General features: G+C 39.7%; 1 protein-coding gene across 1 annotated transcript in view; it reads left to right on the top strand.

The window, feature by feature from the left end:
* The window catches only part of LOC138300273 (glutathione S-transferase omega-1-like), a 36,604-nt gene extending 19,116 nt beyond the window's left edge, over positions 1-17,488 (top strand). The window contains exons 4-6 of the mRNA XM_069239439.1: positions 2,764-2,865; positions 10,004-10,110; positions 17,192-17,488. Coding sequence (XP_069095540.1) covers positions 2,764-2,865; positions 10,004-10,110; positions 17,192-17,348 — 366 coding nt within the window. The 3' untranslated portion in view covers positions 17,349-17,488. The remainder of the gene's footprint in view (positions 1-2,763; positions 2,866-10,003; positions 10,111-17,191) is intronic.
* The last annotated feature ends 2,466 nt before the right edge of the window (positions 17,489-19,954 follow it).

Below are 19,954 nucleotides of genomic sequence, written 5' to 3' on the forward strand. Positions count from 1 at the left end.
CCATGCCCTCATTTCCTGATGCAGAGCTTCTAGGAGTTGACTTGTCCTGTGTACCTGTGACTGCTATGCCTCACAGCAGTGACCCCCAGCCTGATTTGATCGTCCTCCTGTTATGGTTTCCTGCTTAGGCTATGGGCCCAATTTAGAGTTTTGCGGATGAGTTACTCTGTCACAACAGTGATGGATATTCCGTCCACCAAAACAAAAATCCCATATTATATAATGAGATTTATATTTTGGCAAACAGGATATCCGTCACTGTTGTGATGGAGTAATTCATCTGCCAAGCTCTAAATCAGGCCCTATGTCGCGAGGTAACTGTGATTGCGAGCATCTCACCCTCCTTTCATGTTTCCCTCCCCCCTCTACCTGTTGCCCCCAAGGACATTTGATCTCAGCCCCTCCCTCTTCTCTCACCTTCCCCTCTCAGTTTAGTCATTTTGGTTATTTTTCCTCGTTAGCCAGTGGATGTAGGCAAGGCTACATGTTGTCTTGTTTCCACTCTATCTATACGAAAACCAATAAAGTCAATTTAATCCGAAAGTACAGTACCAATTTTATTAGGTCTTTTGCAGTTACTCTCTGCTTCATAGAGTAAATTAAATTGTTTGAAACACTGATAGCAGAACACCAGCCTGTATACACACTGTTTTTCAAAAATAAGGGGAGATCTCGTGTTATGCTCTTCTAGGTATATTTTACAGCAGGTCGTAATATTAAGTTCAGGTTAATTTTACAAGTTCCCGACAAACCCCGTAGTTTTATTGAGTCAATGTAATAATTATTACAAAGCAATGGAAGGTATAATTGTATCACAATTTATAAAGCAGGTGTAAATATTTGTAGTACCTCAAAATCTTTACTGCAATGTTTCATTACAAATACTGTTATGAATGATATCAAACCTTGTCATAAAATTTTACACATGTATTTTTGCTCTATGGTTTTTTACTTTACACAATTCACACAGACGGCTCCCTTGAGTCACCTTGGTAAGTAATTTAAGATCTGATAAACTGTCCCGTAACTCTTGCGCATTTTTCAAAAGGGTATATCCTCAGGAGAATCACATCTCTTTAAAACATGATTTCAGGAAGTCACAAGTTGCAAAGATTTTAGTTTGAATTTCTCTTTTTTTTCTAGAAATCAGTAGATGTATGCATTAGAAGATAGAATATCTAACAAGTTCATACATATGTAAGGTAGATAATGGCCACAAAGCCACACCATTTCGATCACTAACTGTGGAGAACAGCAAAGATGATAATTTCTGGAATTGAATGGTAAGTTTATTTATGCTATTTGTGATCAATACCACAAACCACTATTGCCTTTACTATGAGTCAGGCAAAGTGGAATTACCTCATTGAATTTGATCCACTAGTTCCAAGTGGGTCAGTTTTCCGCACAAGTTTTTTCTATGTGTGGGAGAACCAGGGGCGATTTTACTGTGCTGTTAGGCTGCACTGTAAATTCACATGAGGCTTTGGCCACAGGAGTAGCCAAGTCTCATTGTCAGTTATTTTTTTGCCATGAGGGAAGATGCAATGGTCCCGTGCAACCACCTTCCCCTTCCACACCTACCTACAACCCCCTCAAGTATCCGCACACCCCACCCAAAGTCCCCATATACTTTTACCACTTATTCAGAGGAAGTGGTAAATGTATCAGTTAAATCCCAGTGAATTGGGAATTCCATGTGTTTTATGAACAGGAAAATTGATCCCACATATTAATCCCCTAATCAATGAAGTTTACCTTTTAAATGCACAGTACTGGGGCAGATTTATCACAAGGTAATGGTAAAATCTGATGATTTTACAATTTGCCCAGTACTGAGCAACTCAGAATGAGGGCCTATCTGGTATGAAACTTACAGAATAAAGAAAGCATTAAAAAAAACAAAGATAATGGGTGGTATGTGACAAACCTCATATAACCTTCCTGCTATCTTTATTGAACTCAAAGTAATCAAGCTATTTGTAAATTATGTTTGTTCTTGTTTTATACATTCGAGGGTCTTAGACATGCAAGATCCCCTTGTTTATTAGAATAGCATTTCCACTTAGATAATTAGGCTTGACATAGCTTTTACCCGTTGGTGTAGAATTTTTAAAGGTTTAGCATAGTGAATATCAGTATCATCAAAATCTTCACTGATGATCAAACGCCTATTGCGATCAATAAATAGATTTTAACTGATTAAAAGCACTAATACCAATATTAAACTGAACACCAAGGACTTGGCCTATAAAGATTTGTAGTACACAAAATTAAGAGCTATTCAAATGGAAATAAAATTCGCAAAGATTTGCTCAAGGGCATGTTAAAGATGCTTCAGGCATCTCTAGATCTGGTCCAGCGTAAGTCTTTTCACCTACAGAATAACATGGAAAATTTTAAGCTGAGGTCACAATTTGCCCCAAAACAAAACTTTGTGAATCTAACCAAAACATTCAAATATGCAGCAGTATGGCAGGAAAATCATGGACTTCTGCAGATGTAAGGTTTTGCTCATATTTTCTGTTAAATAAATGTCTTATTTTTTCATGCATTCAGATGTGAGAGCAGCACATGATCTCTATGGCTGTTTTCATACAGTTCAATATAGGGGGAAATAGATCCTTCAGTATGCTGCATAGAGGATATGCCTTTAAAGAAACTGATTTTTGGTGCTTTCATCCATCAGCGATAAGACTTTAACAGTGTATCTTCTTCATTGAGCCTAATTGATAACTATAACATGAATCTTTCTGCTTGTAGCTAAGCCCTCTCATGTACAGTATACTCTTGGCAACAAAAAGGGGAGAGGATGTTTCCGGCTTGAGAGAACAGTTCAAGACAAAGATCGTTGAATTTGAAGAGGTAAGCAACACACCCAAATGTGAGAGATCTTTATGATACCATTCATGAAGATTGAAATTCCTGCAATGCTCCCAATTAGTTAGGATATTAGAGTGCACTTGTGCTACTGATCTACATGTCAAATGGGAGAAAATGTGCTACAACTTTTTCTATATGTGACCATGAAAGTGATATCATCAATGTGGGATTCAAGTTTTTCATGTGGTAATTAAAATAGTTTACAGTGTATTTAGTGGCTTTGAAGAATTAAGTAATGGAAAGGAAATATATACATTTTATTTAATACGTGCATCTGATTTAAGTGTGTTTTCAATGTCATGATTTGAAAACCACCCCACATATCTATAGACCTTGTAAACGTAATTGAAAGGGAATATATTGAGGCTAGATATTAAATACTTCGGTGAAGATCAAAGATCCGTAACTATTATTAAATCATTTATCTGATGGGGAGCTGATGAAGTAAGTGTGATTTTGCATACAGAAAGAGAATCAGAATATAACTTAGAGCAGAAAGATCTTATGAAGTTCACTTACTTGCTAGAAAGAAATCCCATTGAAAATCTATTGATAGTGACAAGAGAGGCGGAGCTTGTAATCAGAATTATTGTGCCAGAGGAGATCATAGACTCAAAGCTGATGTTCAAACATGGAAGGTGGAAGGAACCATTTCTACATCTTTGGTAGTGTTGGTGGACTGGCAGCGCCCCCCCCCCCCCCCCCACCCACCACAACCACCATGGGGCAGTAACAGCGCTGTTAAATGCATGAGAGCAAAGATGATGCCATAATATAGCGGTGGATTGGTGCAAGGACTGTTTTCTGCTAATGCTATTTAGGGAGCACTTGGTGGTCAATTACACAAATTGATATGAGTTATTTATAAAGTCATACTGCATAATGATGAACTTGGGTGGGACCAATTGTGAACCTGTGGATGACTTATAAAAATGTTGATGGAGGAAAATATTTTCTTTTTTTAATAAAGAGAATTGCAGGGGGTTTTACTGAATGTGCTTCTTTTCTTATTCTTACCCTTCTTCGCATTCTATTTTCCTTACCTTTTGTAACTGCTGATGGGGAGAAGGACATAGAAAGTTAGATGTTGGACTATTCATAACAAAGACATTTGTTTTCTCAATGTAATTAGGAGATAAAGCAAGGTAGGAGAGTTTGTAGTTCAGCAAATATTTTTTTACATAGAATCCAGTGGGTCATTACTTTACTGAAGGTAGGGAAGGATCTAGTTGATGACTTAGTCAGAGTGGCATTGTCTGCCAGGAAAGGAGAACGGGTGTCATTGAAAGGCATTTGATAGATATGGTTATGAGCAGTAACAATTACGTTTGGGCATGCAGGAGTTTTAAACGTGTGTTTAGTCACACTAGAGGACTGTAGCAATGAAGTGACACTCTATGGTCATATAAGGCGTTGTTTTGCTAAGTTGATTCTTTGGTGCCATATTTGTGAAGGTAAACCAGTGTTTTCAGCTCCTAAACTATTTACACAAGTGCTTGATAAGTGAGGACATGTTGGCTGTAATTTTAGGCACACATGGTGAATTTCAGTGGCACACGTGCACGGTTTATGAGTTATTTTAGGACCGAGGTCTCTAAAATATTGTAGAAGGAGAGGAAAGATACATGCATTTGTTGTAGACTACTGAGAGATCAGATGAGGTATTTTTAAATATTCAATTGACATATTAACCTTAATCTTTGAGTATACAGGATATTTGTTGGACATTAGTTTAAGGGCTTTGATGGGGTAGAAGACAAAAAGGAACTTAAGCTAATTCATTTTGAGTATAGTAGGTGTATACATTTCATTATAGGTTCATGAGTTCTAGGATAAGTGCTCCCCATAGCATAAAGACAGAGAAAGACAATGTGAGAATGTGCTCAGAAAAATGGATAAATTAGGGCAAAGCATCTAGTACAAAAGGCAGTAAAGATGGGATTTAGTGTGCATCATCAGAAATTGTGGGCATAGTCTGGGTGTGAGTGATATACTATGGTTGGAGCAGGGCCAGCGCTAGGCATTGGCATTGTGGGCAGCTGTCCAGGGCCTCACACCTGCTTACAACTAAGTGGCCCTGTGCAGATCACTGCCTTTCAACATACTCCAGTGTTATGAGACCTGGAGGGCAGCAGAGATGCAGTGCTCTAAGGCCGAGGTGAGAGAGCGAGGGTAGGCCTTGCAGTCCTGGGCTGAAAGGGCTTCAGAAATCTAATCACTGCATCGGTATGAAAACAGTGTGATTAGGTGAGTACCTGAAGTGCCCTTAGGTGTGAAGTGAACCTGGCTCCGGTATGAATAAAAAGCAAGGTGGCCTGCATAGCTCACAATAAAGGAAAGAAACATGTGGGTGTTACCCACTTAGGATACCGAAAATGGAGACAATGTCATCACAGTTCAAAAATGAATATTTAACATACAAAAGCCATTTACCTTAGTACATCAGATTATATCACTGCACTGAGAAGTATTTAGTAAAAGTGTGAGTTTTTTAACATGAACTGAGAAACATTCCTACCCTCGCCCTGATGATAATGGTACTAGTGAACTAAGAGCACAGCCACTGGAATTATGTGGTAGCAAAGGACCAACTTAGGCAGCAGGGCTTACTAACACATGGAGCAAAAAAAGGACAATTATGTGGCATAATGCAGTACATTTTGTGATAGTATTGCCACATTCGTTTTTATTTTTAGCATGTTATATCTATCTGCTGCAAATGTTTCATCTCATTAGTACCAGTCTAACACTCAAAAGCAATAAGAAATATAAAGGTGATCAATCAGCCTTTGCAAAGGGTTTTCCACTGTGCAGCAACAAGTGTTGATGCATTTTAGTACCATTTTATAAGCTTTTTATCCGTTTGAGTTAGAAACAAAATTGTTTTTTTGTTAAAAGCTGCAGATTGTACAGCCGATGATTTATAAGGAAAATCCATAATAATACAAAAAATACAGGGACCACAAAAACGCATAATTCCAGTGGAACTGACTAAGAGGCATGTCAGGGTCCCTGTGTAACCTAAATCTGGGCTCAATTCTTATCAAACATGGAGCAAAATAATAGTCTAGTGGTACAGCGCACACCCTGACTATACATATTTGAAAGTGCTGTGATGTGTGATAATGAACAAAATGAAGGATGGTGAAATGAAGCATTTGCTTAGGATCCAACAATTTGGTCACACAGGGAAGCTAGGATTTATCTTAGATTTACCAGTTTCTCACTGTGCAATTCACCCACCACATGGATATCTCTTTAAGGAATTAAAACTTATGGGCATATTTACAAGCCCCTACTGCTGCCTTGTGCTACCCTACCATCATTTTTTTTGCGCTAAGGTGGTGTTACGGAGACCCAGTGAGATATTTACAATATTACATTATTTACAAAGTGGCGCAATGCATACATTGCACCACTTTGTAACCGCTTGTGTCACATAATGCGTGTGGCAGGCATAATGTATGCAAAGGGGGGGCATTCCCCCACAGGGAGGGCCAACAAATTGCACAGTGAAATTTAAAAGATTTCACTGCACCATTTTTTCCATCATTTTTAACTCCCGCCCAAGGTAGGCTTTAAAGTGACGCTCCCGTATTGACCTATGGGCCTCCCTGTGCTTTGCTGCACTAACATTTTTGGCACTAGTGCAGCAAAGTACAACAGCACCAAAAATGTTGACGCTGTTGTGGTAACAACCACCATGGTGCGCCGAATTGTAAATATGGCGTAACCATGGTGTCATTGGGGGGCGCAGGAGGACGCAAGAAAAGTGGCACATCACAGATGAAGCACCACTTTCTTGTACATATGCCCCTTAATGCTTGATTGTTAATTCATGGAGAATGAGACTAGAGTCTGGGTGAGAGGCAAAGTACATATTGTATTTTTGGCAATTTTACATAGCACCAACCTTGGCCATGAGCATGAGAGCTCTTATCAACAGACAAAGACTATGTCAATTCTTTTCCACCATAGAGATTTACCTGGATTCATAGGATGCTGAGCGGAGCGGGGGATTCAAGTCTGGCTCCTCATGATGCATGGCGGGCAGCTGTTGCCACTAGCCTCCTGTGAAAGCTCAGCTCATGCTGAGTTCAGGATTCCAAGAAGACCTTGAGCTGAGCACGCCAAGGCCTCTGGCTCAATGTTTCAGTGCTTGCCCACCTATAAGCATGCAAAAGAGAATAATGTTAGGAGTGGCAGAATCCAAGGAAAAATGTAAAAACATTTCGAAGAGTAGGAGGGTAGAAGGTGAGAGATTAATGTAAAGGAGAACTTCTGAAACAAGGTGTGTGGCTGGGGGAGAAGAGGGATAACAGCAGCACATGGAAGGAGTGTATGGATGTAAAAGGGGCAGAACCAGCAAAAGTAGGCTGGTGTAAAAGGGGAGGTTAATGTAAAGTTGACAGAACCAGCAAAAAAAGTTGAGGCAAGAGAAGGTAAGAGGCTGGGTGGAAGAATGAGAGGAAAGTAGCAGAGTACAGAGGGGAAAGATGGACATTAGAATGGCAGAATCAGAGAGAGAAGGTAAGATGATAAGGGAGAGGTGAGAGGTTATAATCCAGGTGTACAGTGCATAGATGAGCGTGGTCACAATAGCGAGCATTCAAAGCTCACCCCAGGAGGTGATAAATGTATTGGAACTTAAGTACAGTATGTTACATTAAACATACCTGATTATCACCATATCCAGACAGCCTTTAACCATACCCTAATCTTCAAACAATTAGGGGGTATAGTAATAATAACAGTTTTGGAGAGATCTCAGTCTAGCTTTTCAAGACAGTTTGGTTAATATAATGTATTTCCAAATAATATGGTTTTAAAATATATATACCTATTTTATTAGGATTATTATTTTTATGTTTACCCATTTTAGTGACAGCCACACTAGGTAAGTAGTTTCTTGTGAAGCTACTTCAGCAATGATAGGAGATTGATATGTAATTGATACCTCTTTCTGCAATGTCACTTCCTGTGATATCACATCTATGAGGGGCCCTGCATGTTCCTATTCTGCACGGGCCCCACAAACCCTAGAATCGACCCTGGCTGGGAGTGGACTGGAGGGGTGAAGACTGATAGACAAAGTTTTTGAATACAATTAAATTCTAGATGGATAATTCTGCATTTTTATTTGGTAAAAATAAAAGAACTTATATCTCATGTCAGTGATTTGGGCAGATTAACAAATGGTGCCATAAATAATTATACAGATAGCCTGGTTAAATGACTTGCATTAAAATATGCAAAATAATAATTTTTTTATTAAAAAATCATAAAATAGAGACTTGCACAGTTAGAATCACATTGTTGCTGGGTACTGGCATTTTTTAACCAAAGAAAGGGAGAGGGGTACAGAGGTTGAAGCCAAGTTTGACACAATGACCTCAAAGATTATGCTGGATAAAATCCGCACATCCCGCAAATACAGACAAAAGACTTGTTTTTGAGGCCTGTTTTATAACTTAAACAGTCTCTCTTGCAGACAAAAAATATTTCTGTACAACCCACATCAAATACAAAATCGAATGAAGTCAACAAGATACCGATCATAGTATAATTTTCCATATAAAATATAAGCTGTTACTGACATAATTATTGATTAAGCACATTCGGATGTTGAATAAAGATAATAAGTTCAGGAATCACAGCGTGTTAATCGTGATGATGTATGAACGCAGCAGTAGATCTGTGGTCCGATGTGGCTTGTGGAGTTTGTACTTCGATTATTGAAATTTGGCTATTTATCGATCTTATCCCTGAGGAAGCGACTATGTTGTGAAACACGTGTTGGGCCATGATTGTTCAATAAACCTTAAAATTGAGAACCAGATCAATTGTACAGAAATAATTTTTGGCTTCAAGAGAGACTATTTAAGTTATAAAAAAGCCTCATAAACAAGTCTTTTAATTGGTATTTTTCTGTCACTGGAGGGATAACAGGGATGGTGGAGATGACGCTCATCCTCAACTGAAAAAGTGTTGTCTATATTGTTATGTCCAATGGTTGGTTTATAACAAAGAGCATCCCCTAGGGAAAAGATCTGCTTATTTTAATTGCCATTTATCCAGAGGGTCTAAGTGATTAAATAGTCCTTATTGTACACTGCACTAATAACATGTTTATTCATTCCCTAAGCTGTTTACAGCAACTGCATAGCAGCTCTCCAAAGGCTCACAACAGTAGCACTGTAAGTGATCAGGAGTGTTACATAGGTGCAATAGTTACAAATACATACTTTTTTCAGAATACATAAGGTTTGGATTTGAACCCAAGCTGTTTATACCCAGAATTTAATATAATTCTTGCAAAGCAAGGTAAAAATGAATTTTAAATGAGGATTTTTGAATTGACTAAATATGAGATAATTAGAATAAGGATGGGCAGCTATAACACTTTTGAGATCTAATTATTTAGTGTTTGTTCAAATTGATGATTCATGATGATACACTTAGGTTTCTATAACCCAGCTGTGTTGCACAGCCGGGCTGAAGAAACTGCTCAGACCAATCCTGACGCTGCTTTCATGCTAGGTTTAGCATGAGCGCAGCACTAGGACTGCTGGGGAGTCTGTGGTAGAGCCCCATTGAATGCTGGGACACCATCAGGAACAGAGAAGTGAGGCAGCAGCGTGAACGGCAGAACAGTAGGTGTTTTTTCTAATTTTATTGTTTCCCCCGTTCCTGTCGTCCCCCCGCCCCCTCCTTGACTTTTGCATCAGCCGCCTCTGGTCACTGTCTCTTGTCCAGAACATTTCTATGGTCCCCATAAGTATTCTGGGTAGTGTGAAGTACCTGTTGCTTTCTGTTTTGCTTAGGGAGGCATTGCTAACTGTGATGCAAAAGAAGTTTACATTCAAAATGGGTCCCGGGCCCAAAATAAATCCCTCACATCCCTTACGAAGCCCCAATACTATGCAAGTTCAGAAGCAGATCATTTTCACTGTGTACTTGGCCGTGTTCATGTTTGTGTTATCCTTAAAAGGTGCAACACAAAGCACAATGTTTCCATCTGTTGTACTGTTCATGTAAGAAGGCTTTATTTTTGCCATCACTGTACTTGCCTTACGACATTTCAAACATGAAGTGCATTGTTTATGTTTCTGTATTGTAGATCCTCATTCATCAGAAGACTCCTTACTTTGGCGGAGAGTCGGTGTCCATGATCGACTACATGATGTGGCCCTTTTTTGAACGTGCAGAAGCATTTTGTTTTAAGGAGTAAGTTTAATGTAATTTATTTTTCATACAATGAATATTTTTTAACAGCCATTGACAAAAACAGTCTTTTTGACTTATGTATTGTGAAAAGCAATTTGTGTTACCACTGTTGGGAGAAGTTGACCGAACTTCAAAATGCAGTGTAGGATTGGTTCAGTTTCAAATACCGTTAGTAAAGCATGTGGAAGAACACATAATTAAAACACAGGTTCATATAGGTGTTCATGCTGTAGGCAGGGGAGCAGACAGTCTCCAGGCAGCGCCCTTTGGTTGCTGTATGTCAGGATCATGCTCTTTTTAGTGACAGCTATGATCCCCACAGCCTGCACAGATGATCGGCAGGAAGAGGTAAAGTTAATACTCAGCTTTCCGAAAACACTTTTTTTGTTACACACAAAGCATAGAAATTCACAATTACTAATTTTACAAAAGTGTGCAGATGTGCATGTTGTCATTTAATATTAGTGAAGTACAAAACACTATTCCCTTGTAAGGTAACAAACAAATGAAAATGCTACAAATGACACAGTATTGGGAACCATATGTTAAAGAACCCAAAAAAAAACAAATTGGTATGCCTGTTCTTGGGTACTTGCATATCAGGGGAATATTCCCCGCTGCAGCATATTTCAAATATAATAATAATAATTCTGAAGCTACAGTGATAAAGTTCAACAAAAAATAAAGAAGATCTGACAGGTTGTGTGTTATGATACTGGACAGAATGTAGAGCCATTAGTCTTCATGAATGCAATGTGGGACTGTAAGGTGATGCTGCGTTAATATCTGACTCTAATAAACAGAAAACGTATAACGTACACAACAATGGTGAGATTTATTCCTAGGCACTGATAGCAGGTTAGTAGCCAACGTAATGTTACTCATTTTATCATTCTTAAAAGGATAAAAAGCTTCTCTTCCACCAACCAACCAGACAACTTCACTCAGCATCTCTTTTACTCGCACACACACCTCACATCCACATTTTGAGAACAGGAGGTAGATCATTCTCCCATTAAGCCTCCAAATCCTCCAACATATCAGGGCCTCCTCTTTACTTCTTGGATTCCGTAAGAAGTGGGGAGACCTAGATTTTCAATTAGTCTTTTTGAGGGACCATCAATATTGCCTGCATTGAGGCCCAGCCTCATCACATGCCTACTGTCACCTACTTGGCACCTGGATACCATAATGGTTGACAAGCAATGCTCTACAAATTCACTTTACAGTTTACAAGCTCTTCTTTGAACTTGTGAATTTAACATTGCATATATGTTCTGTAGTAAATTCCCTAATTCTTGAAATGTTCTCACTTGCATATCTATAAATTCAAGCAGCAAAGGCATGGTGTCCTATCTGCTCACTGGTTACCTTTATTTTTCTCTGTAATGATTTGTAAACCACTATAGGGGTGTATACATCATTCAAGATGCCTTGATTGTTTAGTAAGATCCACTACTTGAGTTCATCTTTCTACTGAAAGAGGTGTATTCCCCACAACTGGCATCGGAACATTTCTTGAGATAAGAGGATAATTATATCAAAGTGGCTTCACTTCAAGAAGTTTTTGAGTTGTAGTTCCTCTGAGAGTGTCACCTTATGAGGTCTATTTCTATAGCCCCACTGCCACATTGTTGAGAAAATGAACTGGCTATAAATTTTCAGGTGGCTGACTATAAGTAGCTTTGTGATAAAGCATGGTAAAACCGCACACAGTGTTACTGACAAGACAATGAATAATATTCATGTGCATTCAACATGTCATTATGAGTTGTCATATATGAATGAGGAATAATATAAATCAAGTCATTTTCCATGTGTTTAAATGAATCTGGCTCCTAGTTCCACCTATGTTTAGCATGTTGATACATGCCTAGAAATACCTGGGCAATGATACTCCCATTTCAGCTGGAAAAAATGAGTTTTATGATTAAAACAGGAGTAGCATTCCACTTGCAGTTATACCAAAGTAGTTTTGGAACTCTGTGAATAACTGCACCTTTTTTAAGCTGTGACATTCACTTTGACATATTAGAGTCTAATGGCTCAAGTATTAAACCTTTTGCTCATCCCATTTTCACACAGGAGTGCGAAAACTATCATTGGTGAGAACAACTGACAGTCTCTGATTAATAAGATTATGATCTTTGTACCTTAAAGTTCACAGGAGAAACTGACTACTACAGAAGATACGTCCATATGGCAAATATTTTGCAGTCATTGGTGTAGTTGTGGGAACATGGGTGTGCCAATGGGGTGGGGGGGCAGGGAAGTTTTCAATAAAAACTGACTGAAGAGCCATACAAATGTGAGCATGTAGTAATTTAGCAGTGATTTCATTAATGATGTAATTTGCAATGTCATCAGTGATGTCACCTTGGCGCAGGTATTGGAGGAGGGGGTGTGGTAGAGCCAGGGTCGCTCTGCAGGCTTGTTTTTTTTTTATCGCTGCCTTCAAGATGCTCACACCCTGAAGTAACTGAAGAAGCTCGCAAATTACTGCCATCGCTTAGCAAGAGAAACAGGAAGAATCTTGTCTGCCCCTCATCGTTATGCATTTAAGAATAAACAGCTGACAGAAGAAGTGTTGCAAAAATGAAACAGACTTACTGAGTAACCGAGAGTGACAGTATGTTGGACTGCTTCAGATGCCTCTGGAAAATCGGGGAAGGGATTAGCAGAACAGAGCTGCTTTTACCCACAGCAGTGAAAATCAACCTGCAAATAAACTCGTAAATACAGAAAAGTTTGTGAGCCACCTCTGAACACTGTCTCCGGCAGAGCCCGGGAACTTGGCAATTCATTATTTGCTGAGTGCAGGAAGCATGAGCCATCCACAAAGCACTGACAGGGAAGCTATAAACTGCCACTGAAATAAAGATACATTGTTTTAATCACATTCAAGAGTGAGAGGACTGAAAGTAACAATGCCGTTTTACCTCACATGCATGGTTAAATACTTCTAAGGTCCCAAAGGCAAGACCTGTTGGCAATGCCAATGCTTGTTTCTCATTTCTCTTTCTCTCTGAGTCCCTCATTCTCGATCTCTTTCCATCTCTCTGCTCTGCCTCTTTCTCCTACCCTTTTTATTTATGCTGCTCCCTCTCTTTGTTTCGTTTCTTTTCATCCTCCTCTATGGCTCTGTCTCAACTCCTCTACCTCCCCCCCCCCCATCACCTTCCCTTCCCCCTTTTCCCCATTAGCTATCCCTGGACCTGAGGTCCATAAAACGTGTCACGTCTTGTGGCTCTCTCTGACAATACCCCATGCTCCATGGAGCAGTAATTCTAATACAGAAATAGTAGATGCTTCCTAAACCTTTATACTTTGAAGTATTTCATGTAGCAAAGGCCACCCATAAGACAAACACTTCAATTTTTAACACTAGTTCCTCTGAGTGACTGCGAAGCAGTAAAAACAAATACGTTCATTGAAAAGAACTGTCCCACACTGGTTTTCAAGAACTTTTTAAGCTCTCTTTGGTTTGTCTGTTGTCGGTAGAAAAAAGCCTAAATTTGCATATTTCTTCTCTGTAAGGACGTAAAGCGCTGTAGTGTCTCATCAAAGGTAGTAAGCTCTATACAAACACAACACAATACCATACAATGTAAATTGTTCAAAGAACATCCTAAAGCCTCTTAATTTTTTTTTAAAGCATTTTTTAATACACTGAAATATTTCTGTTTAGTACGTCAAATTATATCACTGCAATGACTGACATGTATTAAAAATGATAGTTTTGAACCATGAACTTAAAAGAAACATTCAGACCTCAGCTTTACAACAAGAATGTCATTAGTGCCCTAGAATATGATATATGGAGCAACTTTGAAATCTAATAAATCAAACATGACAGGTTTTGTACAGTGCACATCCTTATTTGATGTTGCTGTCATATGTGATAATGAAGAAACAGGAGGCTTGTTGAAATGAAGTATTCACAAAGCCACATTTCCAACAAATCCTCTGATTTCTTGTTTTACATTGTGCAATACAGTCACTAGATGGGCAACCTTCCTCCCGTTTTACATCACAGGCTAATATTGTAAATTGGTACATGAGGTTAGTGGGTTGTGAAATTCCAAGCGATAAGAATGCCTATGAATTATGTATTCATCGGGTCACATTTGCAGTGCTTAATTTGTGCTTGTTGTTTCTGGTGTTGAGCACCGGCACTTATTTTTGAGGGCCGGCGCTTATTCTTCTGCCTCAACATTTGCTGGGGGCAAAAGACCCATACGGGAAAGACAGAGGAAGAGAAAAACGAAAAAGCCCACAAAGGGAGAAAGCAGAAAGCTGCAGGAGCGAGCTGAAGTGGCAGGGAGTGGCTGTAAATGGATTGAAGAGGCCCGAGATGGTTTCAGGATTAGGATGCCTCAGTATTCCGTGTTCCCACATTTAGTTGCAGCAGCTGTGTGTTTAAGAGGAGGGCTTTGGGCACCGGCACGCTTTTACTTACAAATTAAGCACTGCACATTTGCTGTATTTCAGTGACATAGGTCAAATAACAGGCTGTGTCTTCTGACAAATTGCTGCTTATCTTTTTTTCACATGGGGATTGGTGTTTACAAACTCCTCTCAATTTGCAGTCAGAGAAAGAAAAGGGATATGAATTATGCGACAATCTTGCTGGGGTTCAGAGAGTGTGAAAGACTACAGGATTTCATGTTTTGTGACACATAACAAAATGTTAATACTTGTAAATAAACTGTATACACTTAGAAGTTCGGAAAGCAATAATGAAGCACATTATTTTAAATTCTGAAATGTGATGGAAACAAAGATTTTAATAGGTTCAAAACAAATTAAGACACTTCTTGGTGATGAGCTAATGACAAATATTCACTGACACCCTTTTTCCTCACATCATCATTTGTGTGCACCATATTTTCATCAGTATAAGTTTATGTCTATGCAAATTTAGTGGTAATTTCAATGGAAAATGTGTTGTCTGTAAATTTGTCTCAGGCTTTTCCATCATTATTTTATAATGCTATGAAAGGCACAGGCCATGGTAATATGCAATAATTCTGCAGGCTCGGCATTTTACCTATCTTTGGAGTAGTTGGGGTATATTTCCTGCATGGAAAGTTTGCCATTACTATGTGGTGAATCCAGCCAAGTGCCAGCCAAACGAAGATCACGTGTGTCCTAATTCTAATATAGAAATGGTTAAAAAACAAACATGCATTAACCTCTGCCTAGTCGATTTTGCTAGTTATGCAGATAGGTAATTAACCAGTTTCTTCCGTGAGAAGTTACCAGAAAGGTAGCCTGAAAGTGCCCTTTTATTAAAAGCCTCAATATCCCCAATGTATAACATTGCTTTAACCTTTTTTGTTTAATAGAGTCTTAAAAAGGGCAGTGATGTAAGGCCTCTCCCAGGGATTGCAGCTGTAAGGTGCTCAGTGCCTCACAAAAATAAAGTAGCCAATGAGAGTATGAACATTGGCTGCAGTGGAGTACTTGTGAAATGGTCGCTTCGAGGAAATTCTCCCCAGCATGTCATAACAAATGCCACCAACTGTAACATAAACTTGAGCAATGACTGCTGCAGATTCAATTCTGACCTTATTTGCACTTGGCTGGTTGAATTAATGAGATCAAAAATATGTCCAGAAACTTTACATTGGGAACACTCTAACCAAAGGCCTACTTTACATGTAAATTTCAGAAGACCATAATTAAGAGATTACATAAAGTTTGCATATATGGCTGCTAGTAAGGGTGTATTCATTGTAGTTTCTAAGTTGTTATTGAAATGCCATAAAGTTATGTCTTCTGTGTGTTCTGCTTGTGTAGGGCATAGTATAAATATATCTCATTGGGGTGGAGTAAGATGTAATGTTAGATGATGAGTTTTGTTTGAGGGATCCTGCAGGAACCAATCGGAAAGTGAAAACAATGCCGGCCTTTCCCAAAAATCCTTAGATCAAATGCTAGTCTTTTTAGTAAATATAAAATGTGTTCAGAACGTTCATAGTTCTTTGACTAGAATATTTCAGAGGTTCACCCAGAAGGGAATCGCAAGGAACATGGAGGCTTACTTTGCACCCTCTGAAATACTTGTAATGCCCACAAAAATGTGACGTACAATTAGTATAGATAGCTACCCAGCTCATAGGGAAAAAACTTTATATTTACAAGCTACAGTTCCTGGGAGGGCCACCCTAAAGATATTTACAGGTAATTAGAGAGTTACTCAGTACCTGGAAGATATTTGTGAAATCCAACCAAGGTGCAATGTACAGAAAAGTACTTGTGTACATGTATAGGGATGAAGAGAGGTTTCTGGTGCCTGGAGATTATTGGAGTATTTCACCCAGTTACAATTTACAGAAAAGTAAAGTGTTACTGGAAAGTATGTGAACATTTTGCTAGATACAACTTACAGGAATGTAAAGCGTTACTTATTTTCTAAAAATACAAATATAAATTTACACAGGTGCGATTTACATGGAAAGTATGGCTTACTCAGTTCCAAGGAAATATATAGGTGTCTCTGTTCATAGGAATTCAAGCTGCACCTCACCCACTAAGGAACAGTAAACCCGATGCACATCTGCGGTTGCAGGTGTTCCTGCTCCTGTTCAAAGAGGGCATTGACCAAGCAGTTGTCTCCACTGTACTTTCTTGGTTTGGAAGCAAAGGCGAAGCCCAGATATTTAGACCTCTTCTATAGTGGAAGAGAGAACAAAAATGATTTAGTGAAATGTGCAGTAAATACCAGGAGTAAAAATAAATTCAAATAATTGCGTAGGTCGCATTCAGTTCAGAATCCGATGGTGAAGAATGTGTTACTCCGTCAAAAGCAGGAGAGAAGGCCATTGCAGGAGCTACTTTGTGGTTTGGAGATCTCGTGGAAATATCCATGCGATAGCTGTGAACAGTGAAGGTTGACTGTTCTAGGGGAAATCGGAAAGATCGGGTTCTGGGCAAAAGCGAAGACACACAAACCACTGGTCACAATAAAATAAAAACGCATGGTTACTCTAGCATGCAGCAGTCATAAGTGTAGACTCTGAATGTTTCAGCCGAACGCTTTTTGCCTATTTCACTGTTTTTTTTTTTTTTTTTACAGTGTTCTGAAACATACCCCAAAGATTAATGCCTGGATAGAGCTGATGATGCAAGATCCTGCTGTCAAGATGACGTATATTGATGCAGAAACCATGAAAGCTTTCTTTGCTTTGTATGTTACGGATAATTCTCCAGATGTGCTCGACTTCGATCTTTAGTCATAGGCAACACTGTGAACAGAGCCCAGTGAAATAGTTTCCAAATGGATGATGCGTGTTTACATTGTAATTTTGACTGAGCGGGATGCTCGGTAGATCATATCTGTGCAATTACCTAATAAAGTGATCCGGGACACTGAGACACTGTTCTTTTTCACATTGAAGTGTTGTTACCTTAGTTGAACTGAGCTAGAAACAACTGTTGTAGACATGTACGGTTGTATGTTTATTCAACAGGAAAATAAAAGTATACCAGAGAAAGAAGTTTACAAAGGTACCATTTTATTTTGGTACAGTGTATATAGATTTTAATTTCTAGAACGCAAACAAATGAATATATTAAGCCCAAATGCACAATTAATACACATTTGTAGAGTGCCACCTATTATTTCTTCAAATTCATATTTTCTACCTCAGTTTTTATCCCCAGTAGCAATGCAATCCAATAAAAAATATATTGGAAGCACGATCATACTATTTTTGCTACCCTGAGCAACAATGGATGTGGCTCCAAGAACACTTAGGTTCTGCCCATCACTACATGAGGTGGGCAGAGTGAGCATTTGCGGTGCAGTACCCTGTCTGTCAAACTCAAAATCAGGCCCTTACATTTTTAAATATCAGTAGGCACATTAGTTAAAATACAAATGTTCCAAGCAGCAACATAAGAGTTTTAAATGTTATCATTAGCTACCCTTAAATGATGGCATGGGCAGTGCAGGGTCCCCCTGCTCAGCACCCTCAATTACTAGGGTGCTGGAGCCCCCTGTGGGTGACAGCCTTGCCACCAGCTCGATTACCAACCAGTGACAATACCAACCAGCAACAATGCTGCCTCCACTTTCCCACTTGGCTGACGGGCATAAAATTTGGTTTCCGCCCGTCAGTCCAGTGGGAAAGTCGTAATGGAGCCGGCGGATAGGTCGCAGTAAGGCAGCAACCTCTCCATCAGAAGTTCGGCGGACAGGTCTTCCCGTCCACCAAACTTGTAATTGGCCCCTTAATCAGGTTCATTAAATTCGTAAGTGTCCTAAACAATGCAGATGTTTCCCACACAAGCGGAACAATGTTTGCCTAAACAACGATTACCTTTTTTCATGCCTTAACAACGCATGTGTCTAAACCATGCATGTGTGTTTAAGGCAGAGAAAAGGCAGAGAACGGGAGAGGACGCAGTGAGGTTAGAGGGGCTGGGGCAAGGTTTGGGGGTTAGTTTTTAGGGGTGAGGTGGATTTAGGGCTTAAGGTGAGGGGTAGGAGTAGTTTTGTTTTAAGGGTGGGGCGAAAGGGTTGGGGAAATTTATTTTTTAGGGCTTGGGTAGGTGGGGGCCTTGGAGTACTTTTTTTTTAGGGGTGGGGTAGTTTATTTTTTAGGGGTGGGGAAGGTTTAAGGAGGACGCAGTGAAGTAAGTGGGGCTGGGGCATGGTTTGGAGGTTAGTTTTTTGCATAGGGGTTGGATTTAGGGCTTAGGGTGGGTGGAGGGGTTAGGGTTGTTCATTGTTTAGGGGCAGGGGTGGGGGTTGAGGGAAGCCTATTTTTTAAGGCTTATCAGGTTAGTTTATTTTTGGGGGATAGGTGGGGGTGGGTAGTTTATTTTTTAGGGGAGTGGGTGGGGTAGTTTAGTTTTTAGGGGTTGGGGAAAGTTTAAGGCAGGGTGGGAGAAGGACATAGAGGAGAGAAGGAAGGACTGGGAGAGGACGCAGTGAGGTAAGTGGGGTTGGGGCATGGTTTGAGGGGTTAGTTTTTGCGGTGGGGTGGATTTAGGGCTTAGGGGTGTAGGTTATTTGTTAGTGGTGAAGGGAGGTCAGAGTAGTTTATTTTTCAGGGCTTCTTCATGATTGTTTACTTATTAGGGGTGGGGGGAGGTTTTAGGGCTCAGGGCGGGTGGGGAGTGTCGGGGTAGTTTAAGTTTTAGGGGCAGAGGTGGGGAGTTGGGGTATTTTTGTTTAGGGCTTAGGGTGGGTAAGGGAGTTAAAATCAGTTTCTTTTGCTATTTATGAGTCAACTGTGGCTTACACACAAACGGTTCAGTTTTCCTATTAACAATGGGGTTACTGGTTGACTGGAGTGAGAGCCCTTGTCAACCATCAAACACAATACTAGTCAGGGTAAAAGCACAAACAAACCCAAATTAACCTGTGCTCAACTTCTTGCAGCTTGGCCCAGAGCAGTCAAGCTTTACTTAACAGCAATGTGTAAAGTATCTGTGCAACACTTCAAACAGTAAAACTGTGAAAATACTACACAAAAAGATTCCACACAAGGTTAGAAAAACAGAGCTTAATTTAATTAATAAAACAAGACTAAAATGACAAAAGTCCAATCAGTAGTCCTGGAGTTATGAATTTTGTAAATAATTAACGGTAAAATAGCATCTAAAAGCATAAAGTGCCAACTGGAGAACTCTGGTCGAGCAGGACCGGTTCAAAGTCCAAAGTTCAGGCTGAGTGCAATGGAGTGCGAGTCGGATACAGTCTCTGATTAGTCCTGCTGGAGGTTTACCTTCTCAGGTTTTGTGGTAAGAGTACCATTCACTTTAGAGGGTCCCTAGGGCCAAACAAGGCTGGGGGGGAGTGGGGGGGGGAGGCAGAGAGCACCCCTCCACT

This window comes from Pleurodeles waltl, chromosome 6 (assembly GCF_031143425.1).
Source record: "Pleurodeles waltl isolate 20211129_DDA chromosome 6, aPleWal1.hap1.20221129, whole genome shotgun sequence".
NCBI lineage: Eukaryota > Metazoa > Chordata > Amphibia > Caudata > Salamandridae > Pleurodeles > Pleurodeles waltl.